This window comes from Corylus avellana, chromosome ca8 (genome assembly GCF_901000735.1).
Source record: "Corylus avellana chromosome ca8, CavTom2PMs-1.0".
NCBI classification, from domain to species: Eukaryota; Viridiplantae; Streptophyta; class Magnoliopsida; order Fagales; family Betulaceae; genus Corylus; species Corylus avellana.
In genome coordinates, this window is record NC_081548.1 from 23,591,291 (window position 1) to 23,617,585 (window position 26,295).

The window sequence follows — 26,295 nt, forward strand, 5'->3', positions numbered from 1 at the left end:
GAACACAGCTGCAACGGGCACAAGAAGTCCCACATGCCCTATTGCACAGGTTCAGCCTAGACGATAACCGACACCTGGCAGCACGTACATGCTGCTCCACAATCTGAAAATATACCATATATAGTACTGACAACGTTAGCCAACTGTATATGACTCAATCAAGAGTAATTCTAGATGATCTACTTGTGTCCTACTTGTACTAAAAATGATGTGGCTATTAAAATCACCTTTTGATTAAAATTCAATAATGATCAATCACAAGCTCAATGATAATTTTAATAGTCACATCATTTTTAGTAAGACATAAGTAAGCCATCTAGAATTACTCCTCAATCAAACAGTAGTAAACTTATTTAGAGTAAACTGATGGAGGAAGATCAAACTCACCTATTTTTGTCGGGAGAGAATCCTGTGCTACATTATTCTTCACCTGATTAGCTTTAGCGAGATGCATGAGGAGAAGAGAAATGAGAAGAGAAGCCATTAAAGTCTTGGAGATTGCCATTTATAGCTTAAGACTTGAAAACAGCTTGAAACCTCAATGTAGGTTTAGTGCGTACAAGTGTGATAAGGGTGCTCCTACTTAATTATAGCAAGCGTCTGTGTGTGAAAGTTATTAAAAGAAAAGAAAGTTTTTTTTTTTTTTTTTTGGATATATATATATATATATATATATATATATAACAGCTGTACGTGACAAGATAATTGTATTATTGGAAAAACAATGGGGGTTGGTTCGAAAACTTTAAAAAACAAAGGGCGTGTGGATGCATGCATGCCTATGCTTTGAGGTTAACCCCATTGCAATGTTAATGCAAGTTATTGCAACCTTTTGCACTTGAATGAATTAGGTGGATTGGATAGAAATGTGAAATGGAGTAATATTATAAGTCTTTCTTAGAGTCATCTCAAATGTGATGTGATTTTTAAAATCACCAATAGATCAAAAGTCAATAAATCACATTTTAAATTTTAAAAGCCACATCACATTTGTAATAATTAATTCTAAGAAGACTCTAAAAAGACTTATAACATTACGCTGTATATAAATCATTGATATAAATCATTGATATGGAACAAAATATATGGGCCTATAATGTACGTACCCAGTACCCACATGCATGAATGCACATCGACGTACGCACCTGGAGTTGTATGGTGTGCTGTGGACCTTATCATCTACAGATGGAGAAAATTGGCCGCAGGATCAAATTGGTCAGATGATAAGATCTAGAGGCCATACAATTTGCCGAGTTTAAGAAGCACCAGCTAGCTTGTAGTAATTAAACACAAATTGATCGAACTTAACAAATAATATAAGGAAGTATAAAGTATTATATATTAGTAAATTGTTGTCCTATGCCGAATACACACATGCAAAAAATTCTCAGAAAATCGTTATCCTTTTTATGCAAAATACAATTATCCAAAAAATGGGAATGATAATAGTTTAAATATGCACAATTTTTTAATTAAAATAAGCATTATCATACTCTATTATGTACTAATTCTCACATTTTATAATTAGTTTTAGAAATTGTCTGATCCTTATGCTTTATTTTAAAATGACATTAATTAACGCAAGTGAATACGCTTTAGAAAATAAAAAATAAAAAAAGAAAAGAAAAGAAGCATCATCTTTTAATTGCCAAATCTGTCCATGAAAACCAAATCTGTCCAGATTATTTTTGCGAAATCACAATTTCAAATGCACCGTTACCTTAAGGACATAATTAAGATCGAATCTCCCCCAAAGTAAAATTTTATTTTGCACAAATATTACAATGATATTTTCTTTTAATAAAAACCCTAGTTAAAAAAATTCTAGCCGAGCCCCACGCTTAATAAAGTCTCTACGTGTAAATTTTGAAATTCTATTTCTAAGGAAATTAAACTCTTAATTAAATTGCATCAATCAAATTTAACCCACTTGAGACAAAATCATTCACTCTTTTTTAATTCTTCCAACATTTTCCAATTACACCATATATATATATATATATATATATATATATATACCCAATTATATTGTAGGAATCAACGCTTCCATAGAAAGTTTACGACGTCCTTTCCGGCCTATTTCATGCTTACCCAACACATGCTTAAATCCAAGGGTAACAATTTATTTCATTATAAACGCCCTCGTAGAATTTCGACATACATGCATGTTTGAAAGTGAAGAAAAAGTTTCTGACCCAATAATTTCAAAATCCTAGTCTAAGCTTTAGTTGAGAAAAGAAATTAATGTGGAAAAAAAAAAAAAATTCATAACAACTCTTAAAGAACAGCAAAACGCATGGACTGATTTGTGTAAGATCGCATGTCTTTCAATGAAGCTATGCTTCTTGTGTAAATGAAGCTATGATCAAGTTGTAAATGAAGCTATGCTTCTTGTGAATTTCTTTCAATCTTGAGCTATACGTGACGTTAAACGTAGTGTGCACTAACAATGCTGCGCATTGTTTAGCAAAATTTGCTTTAGCACCTTTCCACCTAAGGTGCTAAACTAAATATTAAGTCATAAAATATTTTTAAATAAAAAAAAAAATTGTTTTTATTATTATTTTTTAAATATTTATCCTACGCTAGGCAGACGCGTAGCCAGGACTCCTTATAGAGGCATGGGGGACTACAGGGGCAACAATTGGAATTTACAAACAAACCCATCATTTTCCCTTTTTTTCTTTTTCTTTTTTTCTTTCTTTTGGGTTTTCGATGGTACTCATCTCCATGGTACTGTGTTTTCGACGACCAGTTGTGAATCAGCTCTTCCAAATTTCACCTGTTATTATTTTGACCATTCTATCATTGTAAAAAGAAAGATTGGCTCCTCTCCATTTCAAATAAAATGAAGGATCATTCTTTTAATTAAGAGGATGTACTACACAACCGATTAATTATTATAACTTCTAATACAAAATTATCTACAAATTGACGTGATAGTTCATAACAATGTCAATTTGCAAATAATTTTATAATAAAAGTTGGACCCGATCTTTTATTATTATTATTATTATTATTATTATTATTAATATTGATCCATGATGGTGATAGGGGTGGAACCACATAGTGGCTTATTTTTTTAAAAAAAAATTAAAATTTTGCATATATATATATATATTCAATAACTAGTAGTAGTACACAATCTTCCAGAAAACCAAACGAAGAGATCAGGGGGAGGGTGGGAGAGTATATACTGTTCAAACTTCATTGTTTGCATAAAACGTAATTGACGGGAAAAAAGAAAAAGAAAAAGAAAAGATACCTCCTTTCTGTAATTCAAACTCAATAACAACAATTCTATACATATATAATTAAGATCCTTTATAGAAACTAGAAAGCGATATTACACAAATCTTATTTTGCCACGACCCTTTTTATTTCTCTCTTTCAAGTGAAAGACTTGATAAACACCAGCATATAAAACCATGCAAGGTAGGCATATATGATTTATATTATATATAGTTTTAAGGGCACTTGCGTCTGTTGCCGTGGGTGGTCATGTTGGCGTAGCAGGGGCAGACCTCAAGATTACCGGAAGTGCCTGGAGGAACACAGCTGCAACGGGCACAGCAAGTCCCACACGCCCTCTTGCACAGGTTCGGCCTCGACGATAACTGACACCTGGCAGCACATGCTCCTCCACAGTCTGAAAATACACCAAACCACCACATAGTCGACAACGTTAGCCAACCATATATGGCTCAATGAAACTGCAGTATCATCCAATTAATTAACATATTGATGGAAGAAGATGAAAGAAAGTTCACCTATTTTTTTCGATGAGTTTTTGTCCACCTGCATCCCTCAACAGCATGTCACGTACGGGTTAGAAAGTAATATATAAAACTTTTGTAAAAAACTATGAAGAGAGAAGAGATAGAATTACCAACTGATCAGCTTCAGTGAGATGTACTACCAGAAGAGAAACGAGAAAAAAGGCAATAAACCCCTTGGCGATGGCCATGGCTAATTAAAGACTTGAAGACTTGAAAGTAGAGGGTTTTGTTTGTTCAACGCTAGTTGAAACTTGAATGTATATATATGTTGTGAGTAGAAGTGAGATAAGGGTGCTCCTATTTATAGCAATTAAGCAAAGAGAGAAAAAAGAATAAAGTGGCCGGGGAGGTGGATGCAAGGAACGGGAAAGTGATATCTGGTGATGAAAAGTATTGGGAATCATCTAGAATAGAGAGCCCAAGTATTGGGAATCATCTAGAATAGAGAGCCCTCTCTTTTGTCCCGACAGAAAATTCCCTCCTCGAGCAATTTGCTTCAACAGTGGGCCTTGTTTGAGGATGGTGCGTTCGAAACGTTTCCGATTCTCGTACTCAAACACGACCAATAATTAGAAGAGGGTATGGGGGTATGGATGGGATAATGCATTTGAAAAATTGTCACCTCAGTGACAGGTCAGAAACCTTTCAGTATTGTCACCTTTCTTCTTTCTTTCATTTTGGCTACCTAATTCATCGTCTCCTATTGATGAAATGAGAAGAAAAGGACCTCCATCCACGATTATTCCATCCATCGTCAATCCTCGTAATAAAATAAATATTATATTTTTTCCGTACAATTGTTTCATTCGTTTGTGCTGGTTTATTTTCCAATACACTATGTGTGCGACTGATTTTTCTTTTGAAAGGGCCGAAAACATAGCAGGGGCGGAACTAGCGATCATAGTTAGGAAAGGCAAAAGTATAAAATAAAAAAATTTGGGGGGCATATTCTAATTTTAAAAAAAAATTTAAGAAAATTTTTGAAAATTTTTGTGGAAACATGAGGGCTAGCCCCCATGTAATTCCGCCCATGATAGCAGGCATGATATCAAACAAATTGAGATTTGGGTGAAATAACTCTTATTAGCTACCGGAGTGATTCTCCAGCGGTGCTATCTCCAATTACTTGTTTAAAGTGGTCAAACTACCTCTTTTACTGCAGTAATTGAACCATTCTAATGATTAAAAAAAGAAGTAATTATGATGATGATCAAGCTTCAAGACCATTCATTTTAATTCTCTGTATGAAACTATATATGAATACGTGAAATGACCCAAATTGTTGGAGATTTGAAATCAAATAGGTGATATGCATGCCAAGTACCGTGGGGACTAGGCTATCTGAATCTGACAAACGCATTGTCCACACGTGCACTTAATGAAATTATGTCGGTTTATGAGCGTCACAAAGTTTGGACAAGAAGTGGGATGGGGGTGGGTTTGTTGAGAGTTTCAGGGAAAACGACGGCGATGTGGTCGTAGAAAGAAGCCTTACACAAACTCACTTGACAGCTATACAAAGTCGCGCCACAGCTGTTGAAGCGAATCAATTCCGGTCCCCCTCTCTAGCCATGCCCTGATGCCCATGTCACCACAGACAAAGAAAAAGTATACGTCAATCATAGGTGTTTGTGAATAACGTGATGTATTATATTGAAAAACAATAATTAATCAATTCTATTTTTATTTTTTAAAATTTTTTTTCATGCTTTGGTTTGACAAACATCAAACTTTTTTTTAAAAAAATTAACCTAGGGAACTTGACCCTCAATTTGATTTGTGGTATGATCAATGAATTTAATTATCCTTACACAAAATATACTTGATTATTAATATTATATAGTGCTTAACAACATATATAGCTGGAGGATCATGATTATCTCCATCTTAAAATAAAGATAATTCATTTTATGATTGATGATACCATTAATTTACCAGAGATTCCCTCGAACTTAGGAAAGTTCATTTCCCTTTAGATTGAGATGTACGTGTTCAATAGGGCATTCCTCCTCCAAGGAATTCCCCTTTTAAGTTGAACCAACAATTATCTACTCAATAGATACGTTGCAAGGGAAATACCCATAAACGATAGAACTATTATGACAATTGTACCAAGGGAAATGCTTGCAAGCCGCCACCCATGTCACAAACTCACGATGACAGGTATTGAGGATGTCGGCTATCCATGAGATGCAATGCATGAATTACTATATATCCCAATCTAAAGGTATCATGTGGCCCAGAGTCTTGTATCCCCTTCCCTATACATAGAAGTCCATTGTACGTAGTAGTAGTAGTAACCGATTTGAACCCTTACTATCCTTATAGCTTCTTATTCTTCTTAAAACTCGTCTCTAACCTAAGTATTGAAGTATTGCCTGTCAGTACCTCTAATGAATCACCTTTACTTATTTTCTGTTTTGAGCAAATTTTTTTATCTGGACTACCGACATCCAGTCAATTGTACAAATAATATAAAAATCGTGTTTGCACAAGGAGGGAGGAGGGGGATTCGAACTAGTGACTCCGTTTCATTAAGCGTGATCCTAGCCGATTGAGCTACCTTTTGGAGACAAAAATCGTGTTCCTCAATTAATCTAGGAGCTCTAATTACAACTAAAAAGAAAAAAAGAAATTGACAACTTGATAATTATCTAGTCATTTTTCTTGCACTTATTATTGATCGATTCCGATGGCACATACTACCAACTACAATTAAACGAACTCATAGTAATCAAACAAACCAAGCAAATTGGTGGAGGACGTTCCACCAGCCAAATTAATGAAGTTTGACCGACATGCTACATTTGTAATACGGCGTTGTAGGATCGAAATCATTCCAGCCTGGCATCACTAATCATTATCCAAATTAAGTGAATCCAACTTGGAGTAGCGATTATAAAATAATGTGCAACTTTGTTAGGGGGTAGGTGAGCAAAGATTGACGATCAATTATATCAGACGTAATAATGTGCATGGAATCTCTCCGGCCCACTCGTTAAAAATAATAAAAAGTTTTTATTTTTTTAATTGGGTCTATTAATTAAACTAACATGTGCTTTTAGAGCATCTGATTACTTTTTAAAAATGCATATGACAATCACATGTTTTATTAAATGATAAAATGTTCTTTCAAACTTCCTTCAATCAAATTTATAAAAAAAAATGCCATGAATCTCTCTCTTGAGCGTCAAATAATATACTCAAATACGCAGCGGGAAAAATTTAGACGTACATCTAGTCATATTTGCTCATGTAGAAAAATTTTAAGAGATAGGTCTTCTAACCTATTCCTAATAATGCCTTACCGATGGAAATCATGGAATACACGAGCTTGTTCTTTATAGGCTAAGATAGTGATTCTTAATTAGAATTTTACCTTAATTATTCATTCTATTCAGGAATAATAATTTAATTCCAATTAGTATTCACCCTCCACGCTCTTAATTAATTACCTTATCTTCTTTAACTTTGTTTAGGTTAATTTTAATAGTAGCCGAATCTAGTCATTGTATGGCAATTTGGCAAGGAGTCCATACTGATAACAACGTGAAAAAAGGGATCATGATGGGGTTGAAAAAGGTATGTCCGCCACCAAAGCAATGTACAAAACACACCATTGTTTATACAAAGTATGCCCATATGTTTATGCTTCACTTTTTTTTTTTTTTTTTTTTTCATATGTTTATGCTTCACTTGATTTATCCATGGTTGGGCATGCATGGTTAGATAACATAGATCGTACCAAGTCATCACCGTGTGACCCAACCATCATAGTTGGGCATTGCCCAACTACTCATGACCAGGTCTAATTGGGTCAATACCCATAACTGTGGTTGGATCGTGTATGGCCATGGTTAGGTATGGTTGGGCTTGGGCATGATCCATCTCTTCCTTTCTTTCTTTTTTTTCTTTTTCTTTTTCTTTTTTCAATTTGTATAGGAAGGTATAATTATATATATTTTTTTATATCATTTTTGTTATTTATTTGATAAAATTTTGAATGAATGCCTCAAATTTAAAATGATCATAAACTCAAATTTATATCTGGAGGATTCTTCGTGTCAAATAGTTCTCTGTTCAACATATATAATCAAAACAATAGAAATTTAACACAAACATATATATATGTGAGCTGATTTGAAAGCTTGTATCCTGAACTACAATGATAAACAAGAGTAATATATTTCATATAATTATCCTTCTCAACATCATCGGTCGCTATCTACATACATAGGGGTGTCTCATTTTGTAATGGGCAACAGCCTTGTAAAAAGTGCTTCTCGCATACATGCATGCTGGCACGTACATGATCATCATCACATATTCACATCCTGGCATGCATGCATCTTTCAATTTCTCTTGTGCTGGAGCACATGTAAATTTATATGATTAAACTGGTGGCATGCTCTCAGTCGTTTGATTTAAAGAACATACGGCTTGGATTATTAAAATTGCTGAACTGGAATTACTCTGTGATGGGGGCCAGGTACGTACCTCACATAACGGGATTATGATCCTCAGTAATAGTTGGAGAATTGTCCACCAAGTTTTTTGTCAAGATCCCCTAGTTTTGTCTAAGTGTTGATTTAAGTATTTTTGAAGTGTCTAACCCTCTAGATTCTATATGGGTTGTGTTATAAACGAAAATGGGGTCAAATGGAAACCCTAGAAGTCTATGGGTTCCCTTGTTGTGAGAGATGTTTGTGGGATTCAAGTATCTTGATGAAGTTGAGTTATTAGAGCCTAGAATAGAGTTTAACTATGTGTTTATCATGTGAATACATAGGTATTAGCAAGTGGGTCAAAGATGCTAAGAGAACCCAAGCGGATCAAGGTAAGTATTTTATTTAGTGGGCAAAAAGATATTATTTTTAAAGTATAAAAGATGTTTTGGTTAAACGATTGATGTATGACATTTTGAGATACTATGACTATTGATGATGTTTCATGAGATGTTTTGGATGATTGTTTGATGAAATGTTTTTATGAGCTTTATGAGTTTGCAAGATAATATGATGATTATGTTGTTATGAGCATTGGATGGTTCGCATGGTTTACGACATGATGCTATGATTTTTATGATGAGTTATGATAGTATGTGAGTTAAAGGTTTGTTAACATGAGCATGAACATGGCATGAACAATGAAACGGAAACGGGGTTCAACTCTGGTGGTGATTGAGTATGGTCTCACTACCGTAGAACTAGTCTCATGCATAACGAAAACAGGGTTCAATTCCGGTGGTGGTGATTAAGTGTGGTCTCACTACTGTAGAGTTGGCCTCATGTATAGTGGAAACGGGGTTTTGACTCCGGTAGTGATTGAGTATGGTCTCACTACCGTTGAGCTGGCCACATTTATGACTCAGGTGGTGATTGAGTATGGTCTCACTACCGTTAAGCTGGCCACATGTATGACTCTAGTGGTGATTGAGTATGGTCTCACTACCGTTGAGCTGGCCTCATGTATGACTCCGGTGGTGATTGAGTTTGGTCTCACTACCATGGAGTTGGCCTCAAGTATAACGGAGAACGGGGTGACGACTCCCAGTGGTGATTGAGTGTGGTCTCACTACCGCAGAGCTGGCCTCATGCATAGTGAAAACAAGGTAACGGCTCCCGGTAGTGATTAAGTATGGTCTCACTACCGCAGAGCTGGCCTCACAATGAAAATAGCACAAGATGACGAACATGAGCATGAACATGCATAGCATATGATTGTATAATGATGATGATTGGCACCTATATCTAGTTCTACATTTTAGCTATCAACTTTCAATTTTCCATTTAAAATATTTTTTCTTTATCACCTTTCACTATTTCCAAATAATAGAAATAATCAATTTGATTATTTTTTAATAGAGACCTGCTAGTCTGCTACGTGTACATCTACGGTCCCACAAATTCAATAGTTAATTTGCACAAAATCTATACGGAAATGGACAACAAATGTACAAGGAATATAAAAAACATCTCTTTTTATTATATAAATTACATATTGTTGACCTTAGCTATTTCTAAAACCTTTGGCAACCTAACTAGGAATACTTGGATGGACCTTGTACGGACCTTGTACCTGCCTAAACAGGTGTTCAGAATGTCTTGGGCCATATGCCCTCTCACGTTAACTCCATATTGCATACAATACAGACAACTAATTGCACAGAATCTTGGTCCAACTTTGAGTTGAACAAGCGTTTTGGAGGCACCAGAGAGGGACAAAGAAATTTTCTATTTGTAGTTGGAAAGATGAAAGCCTGATATCTACTATTCTTCATGCCTGTCTTAAAAGTGGACTATTAAGACAGGCTTGAAGAACGGTTGTGCGACATAGACCATTAGTTGAAAACTGATATTTTTATGTTTAAGTTCATGCTCAGTACCAATAACTGGGTTTAAAACAATGAGGATAGATCCTGAAGCATGCATCATGTCAAGAAGATCTAAGCCTCCTAACAACTGTTTTAAGACTACGACTGACATTACAAAGTTCAATTGCTGAGTTAGATTGATTCTGCTGAACTAGATATATACCAAAAATTTGCACCATCCCGAGCTTACACCACTCCCAAGGGGAGACGCCCGAGCATACACCACTCTTGAGGGGAGAAGCCTGAGCCTACACCAATCTTGAGGGAAGACGCCCAAGCCTACACCACTCCCGAGGGGAGACGCAGAACAAGTTGTCCACCAACAACGCTGCATACAATACAGAGGGGAAAACTTTACAGTGAGCTCACTAGGAAAGTGATGCCTTATAAGCAATTTTGCAAAATCAAAGCATGTTGCCTACCTTTTGACATAGTAGTAACAAAAATCTGCAAGAATGAAAGTCTGAACAATTTCGGAAAGGAGAACCATAGGAGGCCACAAACCATAACCCAAAGCTGTAAGTAAGCGGCCTCGAGTATCCAATACCTGTGTAAACGATGGAAATCATTCACTTAAGAAATCAAAAATATCTTGATAGTAATTACCAATACCTTAGGCCAACAATCAGTGAAGCAAATGCCAGATTCGGTCTGTCAAACCCCATGCTCATGGCCCATGACTTTTGGATAAACCAACAATCAGTGAAGCAAATATCATATGAGAAATTTTATATAAACACTCACTATCTTTTTTTCCTATGCAATACCTAAGGGGGAATGAGTAAGGTGAAAGAAAGTGGCACTAGAGATGAATACTCAATAAGTTACACTCCTATTCAGCTCTAGAAACACTCACTAAGTTACAAACACTATGCCATGTACGTGTGACTTTGTGCATAAAGAACCATAGTGGACTCCACATCCTTGGCTATGTTAATATATATAGCAAATCATATGGACATGTATGGAATCTATAGAAGTTTTAAGTTCCATTATCGAACCTGGAGAACCCAATGTGCACAACTCAAGAACCTTGCAACTCCCAGCGCAAATACATAATGTGCGGTGAATGGTTCAACAATCTGGGGATTTCAACAAATGTAGATAAGAAAAAAGTAGCCTTCATTTATGAAATTGAATTTGAAATAAAAAAAAAAATCTTAAAGTGCCATGGGCGATGAACCATCTTAATGGAAAAACTAATACGGCATGCACGTGTTACTTTGAAACATACCTTTGTGTTCTGCATTACCCGCAGCTGAGGTAGTACTGAAACAGCTTCAAGATAAACACAGAAGGCCCAGGAAATCCTATTCAAGATATGGTGATGCGTCGTGGGATGAATTACTAATGACAGCACAGCACAAGGTATCACCTGCATCGAGAAAAAACACAAAAACTATCAATAATCATAATATATTGATACTGTGACTGTCACAATTTGGTAAATTCCGAATAATAAACAGTTTTCGATTTCAATGTCCCAAGAAAATAAGAGGTGTCCCAGAAAGTCTTGAAAGTGCAAATATCAACCCTAATGACAACCTATCAGAGCAATAATAATCCTGCTAACCAAAGAATTTCTCAGAGCAAGCAAAACTGACTATTTTCATGGATGCATAACCAGATCATATGCTCATTAAGTCCTTGCCAAATCAAAAATCTAGACCTCACTTTTGAGTTGCACTCAAGAGTAGCAGGGATTGGTACGCTTGCTAGAGCATAGAAAAAGTAAACCAAATTCTTACTACCCCTCCCCAGAATGGAATCATTAAGTCATACCAGATACTTAACTTTAACGACCTCACATACGAGATTAATCTGTAAAATTTATGGAAATTTACCATAGTTAAGAAAGATGTATCCACTAAAACAGAAAGAACAAGTGAACAAATATTTGCTGGTTTAACCCGTAAAAAAAAAAAATTACACCCAATTTTGAAGCTGTAAAACATTTTCTCATCTTCCCACCCCACAATGCACAATGACTCCAATGGTTTACTTTGACTTGCTGGTATGTTTTGCAGTGAGTTCGAATAATGAACTCTTGAATTTTCCTGATTACATAAAATAAAATAGAGACGTTTAGACATAGAGAAACAAAATCCTCATGGGCCTAAAACCTATTTTTAGAGAGAAAATTCAGGGTGTTTTAAAAAGAGCTGGTTAGAAGTTAAAAAATAATGAGAAAAATGCGATAAATAGAAAATCCTAATAACTCAACATGTTCTAATATAAAATAGAAGCCATTGATGCCCAACCAGAGAGGCCACTTCCCAAAATAGAAGTTTAAAGTTTAATTCGTCCGTAAACATTCTACAGGCCAATGTTGGCAAAAGTGAGCCAAATGGATGCTATGCTGCCAATGATTGAGGACTCACCACATAGTAAATCTTGAAGTTGTCTTTATCTTCCATGTAACTAGACTTCAAATTAAAACGTATCATATAGATAACCCAAAGGGTTGTCGCCAACGTTGCTGAATCAAGTAGTGTGTGTATATCAAATTCCATAACAAAACTGCAGTAGAGTCTAACCGCCAGAAATAGAGCTGTTAGGTCCTGTGATTTGAGTGAAAGCCCTGCAGTAAAGCCCTAAAGGCATTAATACAATGGAAGTTATAACACTAAAAACTGATTTCAGAGCAAAATACCAAAATATAGGAGAGCTTTTAACAGTTTACCAAATTGTTACTTTTCACCAAAAATGGAACCTTCTCTAAATAAAGGCCCATTGAGACTACCTACGATATATTATCAACTGAGAACACGACAACAGATCAGTACTCCTCTATCCCAAATTGTCATTCCACCTTAGAAAGTCCAACTTTGAGGGGCATTATTTATTCATTGTCTTTGACTGAAAACTTAGAAGTTTCCAAAATTACGTTCTCTAATATAAACTCAGATAAATCAAAGGGAAAAAAGATATTGACATTTCAAATGAAGAAAGAGGGTATATTATAAAATTATTAAAAAATTTCCAAAGTTGACAATATTTTTGGATATCACAAAAACCAGTTTCATTACCCAATACCCAAACTTCTTGTTTTAGATGATAGAGAACCAAAACAGGAACTTAATAGCAGTCTTATAATTCGAGACTGCAAGAATGTAACAAAACCATTCGACATTACGCACAACCGCTCGTTTGTTTATATTAATCTTTCCGTTGATCCAGAGTACCCTCTTGAGCTTATTGTCTGTTATTTTGTCTCCAAACCACTAGGAAATTAAATCACAAGCTTCTCTCCCTGATGGTTGAACCAGGGAAGCACATTTGCACCTTCAAGTGTTTACCAGATTCCAATGCTTTCAACAAGTCCCTTATCAATTACCAATGATTCTTAATTCATTAATTATTGAACCATTTTAATCAATTAACTTTCAGTACCAGAAACAAAGGCCGAATTTCATTGCCTGGGCAATCACCAAAAGCATTTTTGATTCGGAAATCAAGCCGTGAAATTCAACAAAAAACCGAAACCGTTAAAAGAGCTTACCAGCGCATGTCTTCTCCTTGGTGAGCTTGTAGATGAGAACCGAGATTCCGAGGGCGTGAACGGCCTCGGCTGCGACGAAAAGGTTGTCGTGGTCGTGGACGACCATTCGCAGGAACACCAGCGTTGTCATGGCCGACACCACCCCCAGAAACCCCTTGACCTTTGGGGGTTGCCTGCGAACCCATGTCGCCACCGCGTGGATCGGCGTCTTCGGTCCCTTCATTGCCTCTCTCTCTCTCTCTCTCTCTGTGTTTAGCTTTGATGTGGGAAAAGTAAATGAGAGCTTGTTTGATACTGCGGAGTTTAAGGAAACAAGGGAAAGTGTGATCTCTCTCTCTCTCTCGTGCTTCTCTGCGTGTTTGTGTTCGTTGGTTTAGATGTAACTTGTAAGTGTGAACCGTTGAAGACGTATGGGTTCGAGCCTAGAAGACTTTTGAGTTTTTGGGGTTTGGACACGTATTGTTGGGGCAGTGATTCGTTGGGGTTGGGTATTGGGCCGTTCAACCACTACGCCATGGTGGTGCCACCCATTATGAAAGAGTGGAGGAATGATTAGGTGTTGTAAGGCAGTTCATGCACGCGCTGCGAGAAATGCATCGTATCAATGATAACAAGAGATTAGCTTCTATTATTATTATTTGTTAAGTAAAAAATTTATTAAAAAAAAACTAATAAAATTATAAATTATAAAAAATTAAAATTTTTTTTTTTAAAAAAAAGCAAGCAACCCAAAAAATTAGAGGCAGGGGAAAGTTTGGCAAAAAAACTTGTTTAATAAATTGGTCGTGTTGGGTTGACATGACCTAAAATATAACCTATTTGATAAAAATGCTAGGTTGGATTGACCCAAATACAAACCATTTGATCGATGGCAATTTGTATATAAATTTAAATGAAAAAAGTTAATTTAATTTATATTATAACCCATTCTTTTAAAGATCATAATTTTCATTTTTAGTCTATATAACTTGGTAGGGAATTTACGAATAACGAGTCTATGAGTAAAAGAAACAAAAATAACGAAAAAAAAAAGAGAGTGAATATGGTAAAATCATACACTGCGAAATAGGAGAATATTTTTGCAGTAATTAATCAGAGGGTAGAGGGGTCGGTGGATTTGTGCAGTCCAACTATAAATGCATATTGCATTGAAGCCAACAAAAGAAATTTATTGGATCAGCAACCAATACCCTCATTGGCTGATTGCCGTTTCAATGGAAGTCATGGGTTTCTTCCACGCTTTAACTATCCTCCATCTCTGCACCATTAGCATGAATTTGAAAGGCACAGCACCAGCACCAGCACCAATGGTGGAGCCATTAAAAAATGGAAGGAAAAAAAAAAAGAAATCCTGAATATGAACAGAATGGACATGCCACCAACCGAGCCAGCGGCCAAGAAGGGCAAGTGATCACTTTTCTAGTCTGTCCGAATTCCAAAGATACGTGTGGGTCCAATTTTTTTTTAACAAGAAAGTTTAAAAATATTTAATTAAAAATGTCATATGTGACATTAGTATTGTGTAATAGTCGTCGAAAGAAAAATATAATATATAACATTACTCTTATTTTCAATTCCATCTTTTACTCTGATTCAATTCCATAGATCTTGAATCGGATTCCAAGTAATGTTCGATAGAAAAAACTAAATGCTCCAAAAAAAGAGCGTAACATTCTATTGAGAGAGAATTCGTTTGGCATTGCCATTTTAAACAAAATAACAAAAGGGTATGGATTGGGGAATGGAGATTGAAGTGTATGAAGAATCAAATAGTCCAGGAGGCAGATCTTTTTATAGGGGGTTTCATCTGCTTGTCTTCCTCTAGTGTTATCATACCCAAATGGGAAGGGTCATCAAGCATCATCTTTGCGGCCAAGTAGCCTGCAATAGACCAGGTTTGGAACTTACGAGCCTGCTTTCCGACGTACCTCCCAAGCTTTCCGTCATAATACTCCGGCCAGTGATCTTTCGACAACCGGCTTTCGGCAAGTTCAATGGCACGTCTTGCTATTTGGGGACGTCCAGTCTTAATGCATGCCGCTGTGAGTAGCCATAAAAGCACTGCATCGAAAATGAAAATGCTCATGCATTGAAGAAAATATGTAAAACAATAGTTGTACTATCGAATCAGACACGTAATTAGCCTATTAGGGTTAAGAGGTCTAACTAATTCGTTTAAATAAATGGGTTGAGTTGGGATTGACCCATATAATCTTATATAGTCATACCTTGACACGGTATGAATTCGATACTCAACATTTAGGTCTAACAATTTTTGACATAATTTGCAAACTCGATACAAATTCAACACAAAATTAGCTAATTAGAGTTGAGGAGACTGACTCATTTAATTAAATAGATCGGATTAATATTAGCCTATACAGTTTTATTCTCATATCTCGACATAACCAAAATCCGACACGCGAGCATGAATTGCCCCCCTAACTGTTTGTATTGTTCTGCTTAAGCTAAAGCTTTGTTTCAAAACATGTCATAATAATTCATGTGCACAGGTCTTTAGCCAAAACAAACATTTACCAACGATCTAGAAACTTTCTGAGGCAAACAAGATTTTGCATCATATTCTGCCATGATTTGAAGAAAAACTTAGCAGAAGAAGCTCACCTGGCCAAGAGCCGCCATTGTGGTAACTCCACCTAGTGTTTTTTGGGTCACAGCCAGTGATAATCCTCCATTGGTGACCTTCTATGGCTGGATAACAAATTTTCAGCGGCATTTCTCCGACCAACTCTTCCCAACGTGCTTCAATGAGATCCATTATAGCAGCAGATTGCTCTGGTGTTGCCAAAGACGACAAAATCGCCACACAGTTACCCAAGCAGAACCAACGGAAATCCATTCTTGCAGGACTAACATTCCCAATGAAGTAACCACCTCGGCTTGGCATGAAATCAAACACCCAATCCGGAAGAGAATCGGGCATAACATTAAACTTGTTAAGTGCAGTGTGGGAATACTCCTCTGTTTTATACCGATAAATGTCATTGAGCTGCTTCAAATCCAGCCAAAAATAGCTCCTCATGTGAAAACTTAGAGCATGGAGACGGTTGCCTATAAGGTCGACAAACTCCTTTCCCTCACCATCTTGCTTAAGCAAGAGCCGAGCACATCTTAGAGCCATAAAAAAGAGTGCTTGTATTTCAATAGGATACCCGTATACTCCCTGAAACACAAAAGATTGGACAATCAAACCATACAGAAGAACACACAGAAATCTTAGGAAAAAACATGCTCAACTGTAGTTGTACTAGAATTAGGAATTTCTAGTCCTGCCATTAAGGGTCTGCAACATAAAATTCTGCAGCATTAAAGAACCATAACACAGCGCGGATGGATATGTTTGTCAAATGAAATGGTCGTGGTCGGAATTTAAAGTTACTACATTATTTAAATTTATTAAAAAGACGTGCTAACATTGATATCGTGTACACCGTTAAATATGACAACTTTAAATCCGGATCATTAAATGGAGAGGATCTTACTCCGTCAAAGTGGAGCAAATTACAATGAAGCCGTGTTTACTTTAATGCTACAGGATTTTATTTGGGCTGGTAAGTGAAGCACAAGCAGGAATATAGACAACATATGATATTAAAGATTACCATGTTAACTCTTTGTCCAATTGAGAACATAATGATTTCATTTTTTAAGGTCAAAAATTGTTGATAACATCACAAATCAAGAAAAAAGAAACTAACCATTCTCCGGTCAATCATGCTGCATCCATCAGCGCAAAGCAGAGTTGGAAATGTATCAAAGCCTTCTGAGAGACAGAGACTCAAAATAAGGCGCATGCCATTTTGGCATTCAGGCAATTCAGCCAAGGAAGAGTCCCCTGTATGTTTTGTATATGCACGTAGTAATATAATCCACCAAAATCCAGAATCAACTGGAGCCACTCTTCCTATTGCACTTTCACCAAAGTCTGCAATCAAAGTATCATTGTTTCTCTTTGGATCATGGAGCACTTTAAAACTTGCAGGCATAACTCCTTCTCCTAGTTTAAACTGGTCTATCCTTTTCTCCCAAGATTGAAGGCGAAGAGTTTTCAAAAGAAAGTTTCTCACAATTTCATCCTCACCATTCATCAAAAAAGCCAGGGCACTTGGGACAAAATCTCTAACAAACACCTGCCAAGTAGATTATCCCAATATTGGAAATGTAGTAATCAGAAATTAAAAAGAGGAGATATTGGAAATGAGGATTCACCTGATCATAGTTAAGATCTTCAACAGAATGGTCGACTGCAGCAATGGTTCCAACAGGTTGCCCACGGAAGTAAACCAAGGAACGCCTCAATGCTTCCCATGCATCAGCAACCAAGGGATGTGATTCAAAGTGGCAATTTGATCTGGGTGTATTTAATCCAGACCGTCTGCTGGGAGAAGATGCATACTCAAGATGATCTATGATGTGTGCAGAAGTGTCAGAATTCCTACCAAATCCACGTGGCGACAGAGTGCTCGATAATTCACTGAATGACCTTTCATCAAAGGATCTAACCCTCTCTACGCTAACCGGTCTTGGTCTTTCCAATGACCTCAAAACATCAAAGTCCTCAATTTCAAATATACTCCCTGAAGTCTCAAGACTTTTCTTACTTCCGTTTTGAGACACATTTGGCGACATTCTTGAAACCTCAGTCCTCAAATTCTGAATCCACTTAACAACACGTTAAACTACCATTTATTGCAAAAGATTAAGCGGGTAAAAAAAAATTAATACATATAATCATTTAATTAAAAGAGAATTAAATTAAAATTCATACTTCCAACTACAAGGAGTACTGAATGACTGTATAGTAAGTATGACTATATGAGCATATTGTAATTCACCAATTCAGAACAAAGAAACAAGCAAAAATATTAAAATTTATATTAAAAAACTGATACCATTTGAAAAGAACAAGAAGAAAATGTTCTGCTAGTTTTTTGCCGCAATATTGGATTGAAAGAAGACATTAATGAATTGCCTATGCTTACCGGAAGCAGTGGCAATCGAGAAACTCAAGCTAACAGGAGGAAAGAGACCCTGGAAACGCCGTGGAGGTGCGGAGGAACAGAAGAACACCACCTCAGTGCGAATCAATGACAATTAATGGAAAGAATCGTGTCTCTTGCAAGTATGGCAATTTATAAATGTATGCGGTATATGGGAAGCAGCAGGGTTGGTGAGGGTTAGCTGTGGCGCAACCTATATAGCCGGTTACAAACCGTGACTTCACCGGTTAAACCGGTGGATTTGTACTGTCGGATGGGACTAGGTTGTCTAGGTGACTGACAAGGTGGACATCTTGGGAAATCCGATGATGAATGACTTGGGATATTCTCCCACGAACTTGTCTTTCCATCGTTTGACAGAGACCTCTTGTTCTAAACGAGACTTTCTTTAGTTGGTTGGTGGCATGTACCGTTTTGGAAAGTATCGTATTCTTTTTTTAATTGGTTCTATTCCGTCAACTCTATATTTTTCAAAGTAAAATATGACTATAATTTTTTTTTTTACATGTTCACGCAAGAAAATGAGAAAGAGGTTTGAACTAGTGATTTTTGTTTCATGAAGCGTGATTTATAGCCAATTGAACTATTCTTTGAGAACGATATGACTATAAAATTTGCTTGCAAAGCTTTTACAAGTTTTTGATTAGATTAATGCTTGAAAACACACTTTAATATTACCATTATTTTAGATTGAAATTGTCATATTAACATAATAAAATATTAATGAATGAAAGTGTAATTTCTATTAAAATAACATAGGATCTTCAATCATGTAATTTATATATGCATTTTAATAATATATTTAAAAATAGTATGTTCTATTAATTCTTTTAAATTGGGTTGAAAAAAAAAAAAAAAAGGATTGACGTAGAAAATTGAAGAGTTTTCAATGGTTGGTAGGATTGTTTTCCAAAGTCTAGAAAAGCCAAATCATATAAAACGGCTTTATATAGTTGATCGTTGGAAGGGTCGGAAGGTTTGGTACGTAACACGTACCGGTACATCCGCACATGAGGCAAGTGTCTGCGTGGCTGTTTGACTCACTATATTTTCCTTCAATTTTCTATTCGATTTTTTTATTATTTAGACAAATTTTTTACAGATTTTTTTTCTTCTAATTAAATCTTTTCAGAATCTAGAGTAGGGATTTTTGGCACACTCGCGTGCTGTAAGCACGCCGGTGTTAAAATATTATAAAATAATATTAAAATAATATTTAAACAGTAAAAAAATAAAATAATATTCTAACATTCGCGTGCTTTCTATTCAAGCACGCCGGTGTACCAAAAATCATTACTCCAGAATTTAACTCATCATGACATTAGAGAATATGTTTTCCATGTTGAAATGAAATATATTAAAATGATATCATATGTTATATATATTTTATATGATTGATTGTAATCAGATTTAATCATATTTAATTATCATGTTTATTTATTTTAATTTTTTTGAAAGTAAGTTCTATATCGAATCACATAAAATCTTATGTTTTATTTTATTTTATTTTTGCTATTTGTTTACATTTTTCCATTTGATTAATATTTATTTCACATGAATATTTTTCCTTTTAAGTTTTACTCTTTATTCTTTCGGCCCAAAACTATGATATACAATTTTTACAAATCAGTCTTCAAAAGTGTACTTATGTCCTTAACATGTGAGAAGTACGTGTTATTTTAATAGCATGTGTCTCTTACATGTTACCAATGTCGCTCTCTTTTAGAACTACAAATCAGTTTATAATAAACTTATGTCCTCAAAACTATTTACATGGCCTTAATAGGATTAATGTCACGTAAGCCGTTTTGTCACGTTATATAGTAATTTTTTTATTTATTAAAAAAACAAATGAGGTGATTCGCATGACGAGAGGTGATGGGTGACCGCACAATAAATAAGGGTGTTTGGGCAAGCCACCCCAGAGGAGGTCGGCATCCCCCATTTGTTTTGTTTTTGTTTTTAAGCTTTGATTTGATTAAAATAAAAAAAATTATTACTTTTTAATGTGGCATTAACCGTGTTAACTACTACAACAATTTTGGACGGCATGAATTAAATAAAAATTAAATAAATTAAAAGTAGGATTTAAAAATTGAAGGAATAAATTAAACTTGAAGCAAAAAAGTAATAATAACCAAAATAATTATTGAAAAAATACAAATTTTTATTTTCGCTACTATTTTTTTATATGTGCTCCATCACATGCTCTATTATACTTTATCTTTCTTTAAATATTCTTTTACATTAAAAAAAAAAAAAATTTAAAATTGTAATGTAAGTAGTAAGGACCGTGATACACAGCACATGGCGTGCCTTGCACGTGGCATGCACAGCATGCGATGTGCTGTTTTACTTCACCCGAGTAGTAAATAGGCAGAAAGTTCAGACTATAAGAAAAAAAATATGTTAAAATGGCTACTTTATTGAATAAAAGAATAACTCAAAATAATCAAATTAGTTATTATGAAGCACTTGACCATTCCGCTTAAGATAGCTCTTAAAATATAATATGTTATGTGTAAGTTTCACTCAAGTGCTCGTTCAATTTGATGATGACGTTCCTCCATAAGTCTACATTGGCTCGAATGGATGGTCCCACCTTCGGAGAAAATATGACTTTGCTAGTTAAAATAAGAAGTGGTGGGTATCACTTTGGGTCCGTAAAGTCATTATCGGTCAATTATTCGAAATTTTCGATTAAATCAATTAATTTACCGATTTCATTTCAATAACAAATTATTTCGATATTTTCGGTTAATTTTGGTCGGTTAATCGGTTAACCGTTGACTTTTTTAATTTGGCCAAAAATTAGTTATTATGGGGCCCTTTTTTTTCTTTTTTTTTTTTTTGGCTAAAATAACTTATTAAACATAAGATGCAAATAATAAGAATATAAGATGCAAAAAACTTACCAAATACTTTCAACAAAACATCACTTCACAAAGTCTATCCATTAAAGCCTTAATCTATGTCAAATTTGGCAATTTGGTTCAATTTGGTTAACAGACAACAACAATTTTATACCGATTAATCGACGCCGATTTAAAAAATTCATACAAATTTTTGACTCACATAACTCGGTTGACGGTAAATTTCGGTTCGGTTGTAGTTGGTAGGCGATTAATTTGCCCACCCCTAAAAAAAGCAAAGGGCTACCGAAAAAGCTTTACAAAAACAGTAAAAGACAATCTATTTGGCAACCTGTCTACTCTAAAATTTGCACATCAAAGCTTATATATACTATTTTCTTACGTCAATGTGAAAAGAGGGAAATGAGAATTACAAGAAATAAATATTAAAAGAGACCGAACTTTTATAAGAACAATTGAAAATAGGTCAAAAGTAGATAACAAAAGAGACAAAAAAAATTTTAAGAACGATTGAAAATAGGGCAAATAAATAATATTGCCTATCAAACAAATGGATAATGCTAGTGAAGGCAGTTAAATATGGTAACATTTCATAAACGAAGCAAAACCTAAAAGAGAAATGTTAGAGGTCAATAAATTTTTCATATTTGACCTATATTCCCTTACAATCAACAATTGGATTTGTAGGGTCCACTATTGATTAATGTGAAATCTACATAAGTTTACAAATCCAATGGTTAATTGTAAGGGAATACGGGCCAAATATGAAGAACTTATTGACCTCTAACATTTCTCGACCCAAAAAAGTTGCCAAATGGAACAAAACCCAAAGATTAGATACTCAACTTTGGGAAGTGGAGCCCAACAATATTTAAGCACATGGTCCAGGGCCCAAACTTTTTTTCCAAGGCCCAATCTTTACATTTAAATTAGTCGACCGTTCAAGCCCCTCTCTCTCTCACTACAACGGTCCTATTATTCTCTGCGACTGAAAGATTTTTGAATTTTCTTCTTCTTTCTCTTCTTCCCCTTCTTCTACTTCTTCTTCGATTACTTGACCATTCCAACCCCGTCGCGCTATACAACGGTCTTATTTTTCTCTGCTACGGAAAGATTTGAATTTTCCGCTTTGTCGTCTTCTTGCGCGATTCGCTATGGGCACGAATGAACGCTCCGATGTCTCCTCCGAACGCCGAAAATGGGACAAGATCTTCAACGGCCTGGTGCACATGTTGCAGACCCAACAGGAACAGCTGGAGACCCTCGCCCAAGAGCGGAAACTCCTCGAAGATTGCGTCAGAATGCAACACGAGCGATGGGTCTCCGATGCTCGACTCTACGAGGGCCAGATTTCTCGGGTAATTCTCAAAACGATTCGAAGATTGTTTTGGGTTTTGGAAAATGGCTTGGGAATTTGAAATTAGGGTTTCGGGGATTTTTTTGAGGTCTACCCTTTTGGATGGTTTCTTAGGGATTTTTTTTCTTGTAATTTCTTGTGTAGATGAACGGGGATTTGGTAGCCCAACAGATGACACTCTCGTTCGAGGCGGCCAAGTCAGATTTTGTGACGAGCTTGAAGCGGAGAGAGGCTTTTCTCGAGAAATTGAAACTAGGTTAGTGTTTCTACTTGTATTTCTACAAATTTGAATTAGGAGTTTTCCAGTTTTCTTTGTTGCACAACAAACACCGACACACAGAGAGAGCACAAAGACCTAAGCTTTGTTTGATCTCTGATGAGTTCTCCAAAAGAAAAGAGTTTTGAGGATTTTAGTGTATTTAAGAAGTACGATAGCTGTTATATCTTCCTGTGATTTCTCAGCAATTAAATGCACCATTGATTTCTTCCAATTTATCTAATTTAGGGTTTGGAACGAGAAATAGTTACATATATGTGTGTGTGTGTGTGTGTGTTGTGTTGTGCTGTGTTGTAAGATTGACTAATAACTTTTTGCCTTTCTTTGATGTCCAAGTTGACATGCACGCCCAAAGTGGTATCTCATTCTTATAAGTTATGATGGACACAGGGCCTATAGAATTTCTTTTAAGTTTGATGCAATTTTTATGTAAAATTTGAGTCATGCTTTCTTCTCCACCACATTTCCATGTGTTATTTTGTGTATGTGTGCTTGGAATTTTTGTGTACCATTGTCTAAGTGCTCCATTGTTGTTTTCTTTTTCACTATTGCAGAAGATGCAGAAACTGAGTTGGCGGATTTCAAAGCGTGGTTTGACTACTTCTCTCGTGAATCCTGTGACCCAAAAGTATGTTCCACCACAATTTTGCTGAAATATGTTTTGTATTTTCATTTTAATGTTATTGATAGCTTTCAATTTTCACAGGTTCTTTCTCTGAGAAACGGCAGTGATATGCAGGGAGAAGAGCGGCGTTCTAAGATATTGGAAGGTGAAATAAGGAGATTAAAGAGTGAATATGAGAAGCTTGCCTTGGAAAAGAGTTCTGAGGTATCTGCACTGCTGGCAGAGAAAAAATTCGTGTGGAATCAGTATAAAATTATGGAAAATGACTACACTAGTAAATTAGGGAGTAATCGTTCTGAAGTTGCAAAAGCAAATGAGACAATAGAGAAACTTCTTTCCAGAGTGAAGCAGCTGCAGTCACTGAACGATGAAAGGGATGAAATGATTGCAAGATTGAGAAATAAAGTGGCCGAGACAAATAAATTGAATGAAGCAACTTCCAGAACCTCCCACAAGTTGGATTTGTTAAAAAAGCCTAGAAGTTCTTCAGTCACACCTGCATTAAATTATTGTACGGCCAGAGCTCAACGATCTTGTGTGGTAGCCAAGAAGAGCGGCAGCAATAGAAGTGATATCACTGGCCAAAAAGAATCATCTGCTGCACAATTTCCTGATTCTGAAAAGGTAATTGTGAATTAGTTTTCTTTACCATAATGTAGCTATAATTATTATACCCTGCTACTGCTAGATGATACTTGACCCAGTGAAAGTCCCTAGGATATTTTCATCTGCTTCATTTAATACAGAAACCTTTCACTGTTTATGTCATGGATGAGCGTTGAGTGCTACATCTTCTCTTGAAGTGTCTTGTTGAAATGTTTGAGTTGAATGCGTCTCACTAGCAGGAACAGGTTTTGGTGCATGATACAAATCTAACTTTGAATAAATTTAATCTGAAGCAATCTGACAATGACTATAATATCCTAAATAAAAATTGCAATTAAATGATACTAGTATCAGCTGGCTACATAACATAAATAGGGTGAGAGTTGTATCATACAAAATGTTGTCTGCATCATAAACTTTAGAGGTTAAATAATTTGTTTATGAAGTTTTAACTTCACAGTGCCAACTCACTCTTCCGTACAAATAAACTCTTAGTTATCATAACAGAGAATAGGCATAAAGCATGATAAGTAGGTACCTTTTTTTTTATATATATATATCTCTAGCTCAGTGTTAGTGCAGAAATCTGTTGGTTGATTTGTTTTGCATTTAATGTACATGGTCAAAATTGAACTTCCATTGGCATTTTCCTTCTGAATTCTATATGATTCGCAATAGAAGTACATGAATGGTTCATATATTATTACTCAATATTTAATAATATGTACATGAATGGTTCATGTATTAATACATACACAAGTACATAGAAGAGAGGAAAGAGATCTTATTTGTCTTGTCCCATTGTGCTTTTGTTGGACATGAAATGAAAGGCTAATAATATGTCAAGCCCTTCCTTCTTTGTTGACCAGGGAAGCAGAGTTTCAAAGAGAAAAGGAGTTGATGTTTTTCCCATTTCAGAGACCCCAAGATTGTTCTCATCCGACTTCAAGGTTCCCAAGCTGAAGACACATCTAAGATGACCCCTGAATAACATTTTCCTGCCTTTTGATTTTTTGATAGGGTAGCTAATCATTGTAGAGCTTCACTGGTGGCTACTGTTGTAATTCTTAAATTCTTTTGTTATATGTAATTACTTTTTTAGTCTTAGTCTGGTGCAAGCTGTGCTGCTCTGATGATTCTTTAATCAGTGTAAACTGTGTAATGTAAAATAGTTTTTTTAGGATCTAACATGTTCTTTGTTCTCTCCCGTCTTTGCTTTCTTTAAGTCTTTCTTTTACTTCCACAAGTATTATTCTAGCTCATGTCTCTGGACTCATGCTATTCCAAAATGCCTGCATGTCCCAAGCTGCTGAATCCGTGAAGCACAGGAGTGTAGGCATCGATAATATCCGTTCTATTTGTGAATAATATTAATATTTACGTGTCTTTTAAAAATTTTAAATAAAATAACATTATATAACATTATATACATCGTTGTATGCATTAACTTTAATTCTAGCTATGAAATTGAGAAGATTCTTGTCCTTGAAAATGTAGGATTTGGACTTTAACGGCTCTTTTTTTACATTTATGGATATAAAAGGGAGACCAATATCCTTCCCATTCAATCAGATCGAGGTTTTGCTTGAATTTAGGCTTCATGCATGTTGATCAATCAAAAGCGACTCCCAAGTGACTTGTATGGGGTTATGGCACTGGAATTGAGATTCAATGCAATAGGTGCAATGGTTTTTTATGTGGGTCGAGAACCATCCTGAAAAGTAAATTATACCTAACATTTTATTTACAATAAATAACTTCATAATAAGAGTTAATTAGTGAAGACTTTTGACTTTGTTAGGCCCTTTAACAAATTTTAAACCGATATGATTGGATCAGAATTCCTGCTCATTTGCAACCCAAATTGCTAAAAATTTGAACA

At 35.5% G+C, this 26,295-nt stretch overlaps 5 protein-coding genes across 5 annotated transcripts in view; 1 reads left to right on the top strand and 4 right to left on the bottom strand.

The window, feature by feature from the left end:
* The window catches only part of LOC132190121 (snakin-2-like), a 2,404-nt gene extending 1,899 nt beyond the window's left edge, over positions 1-505 (bottom strand). Inside the window, exon 1 of the mRNA XM_059605014.1 lies at positions 388-505. Coding sequence (XP_059460997.1) covers positions 388-505 — 118 coding nt within the window. The remainder of the gene's footprint in view (positions 1-387) is intronic.
* Positions 506-3,246: 2,741 nt separating this feature from the next.
* LOC132190174 (snakin-2-like) lies at positions 3,247-4,067 on the bottom strand. Its single transcript, XM_059605081.1, has 3 exons — positions 3,890-4,067; positions 3,771-3,798; positions 3,247-3,649 (listed from the first exon to the last, which is right to left on the bottom strand). Exons 1-3 carry the CDS (start codon positions 3,965-3,967, stop codon positions 3,468-3,470), a joined length of 288 nt encoding a protein of 95 aa, XP_059461064.1. The 5' UTR covers positions 3,968-4,067; the 3' UTR covers positions 3,247-3,467.
* Positions 4,068-10,127: 6,060 nt separating this feature from the next.
* Positions 10,128-14,076, bottom strand: LOC132189386 (uncharacterized). The gene is made up of 6 exons (XM_059604118.1): positions 13,655-14,076; positions 12,534-12,733; positions 11,387-11,527; positions 11,154-11,234; positions 10,575-10,699; positions 10,128-10,480 (listed from the first exon to the last, which is right to left on the bottom strand). Exons 1-6 carry the CDS (start codon positions 13,875-13,877, stop codon positions 10,432-10,434), a joined length of 819 nt encoding a protein of 272 aa, XP_059460101.1. The 5' UTR covers positions 13,878-14,076; the 3' UTR covers positions 10,128-10,431.
* Positions 14,077-15,186: 1,110 nt separating this feature from the next.
* On the bottom strand, positions 15,187-18,781 carry LOC132190650 (probable alkaline/neutral invertase B). Its single transcript, XM_059605689.1, has 5 exons — positions 18,658-18,781; positions 17,885-18,328; positions 17,374-17,805; positions 16,280-16,838; positions 15,187-15,715 (listed from the first exon to the last, which is right to left on the bottom strand). The coding sequence occupies exons 2-5, from the start codon at positions 18,302-18,304 to the stop codon at positions 15,420-15,422; spliced, it is 1,707 nt and encodes a 568-aa protein (XP_059461672.1). The 5' UTR covers positions 18,305-18,328; positions 18,658-18,781; the 3' UTR covers positions 15,187-15,419.
* A 3,745-nt stretch (positions 18,782-22,526) lies between these two features.
* LOC132190651 (uncharacterized) lies at positions 22,527-25,626 on the top strand. Its single transcript, XM_059605690.1, has 5 exons — positions 22,527-22,906; positions 23,050-23,161; positions 23,737-23,810; positions 23,889-24,431; positions 25,283-25,626. The coding sequence occupies exons 1-5, from the start codon at positions 22,703-22,705 to the stop codon at positions 25,391-25,393; spliced, it is 1,044 nt and encodes a 347-aa protein (XP_059461673.1). The 5' UTR covers positions 22,527-22,702; the 3' UTR covers positions 25,394-25,626.
* The last annotated feature ends 669 nt before the right edge of the window (positions 25,627-26,295 follow it).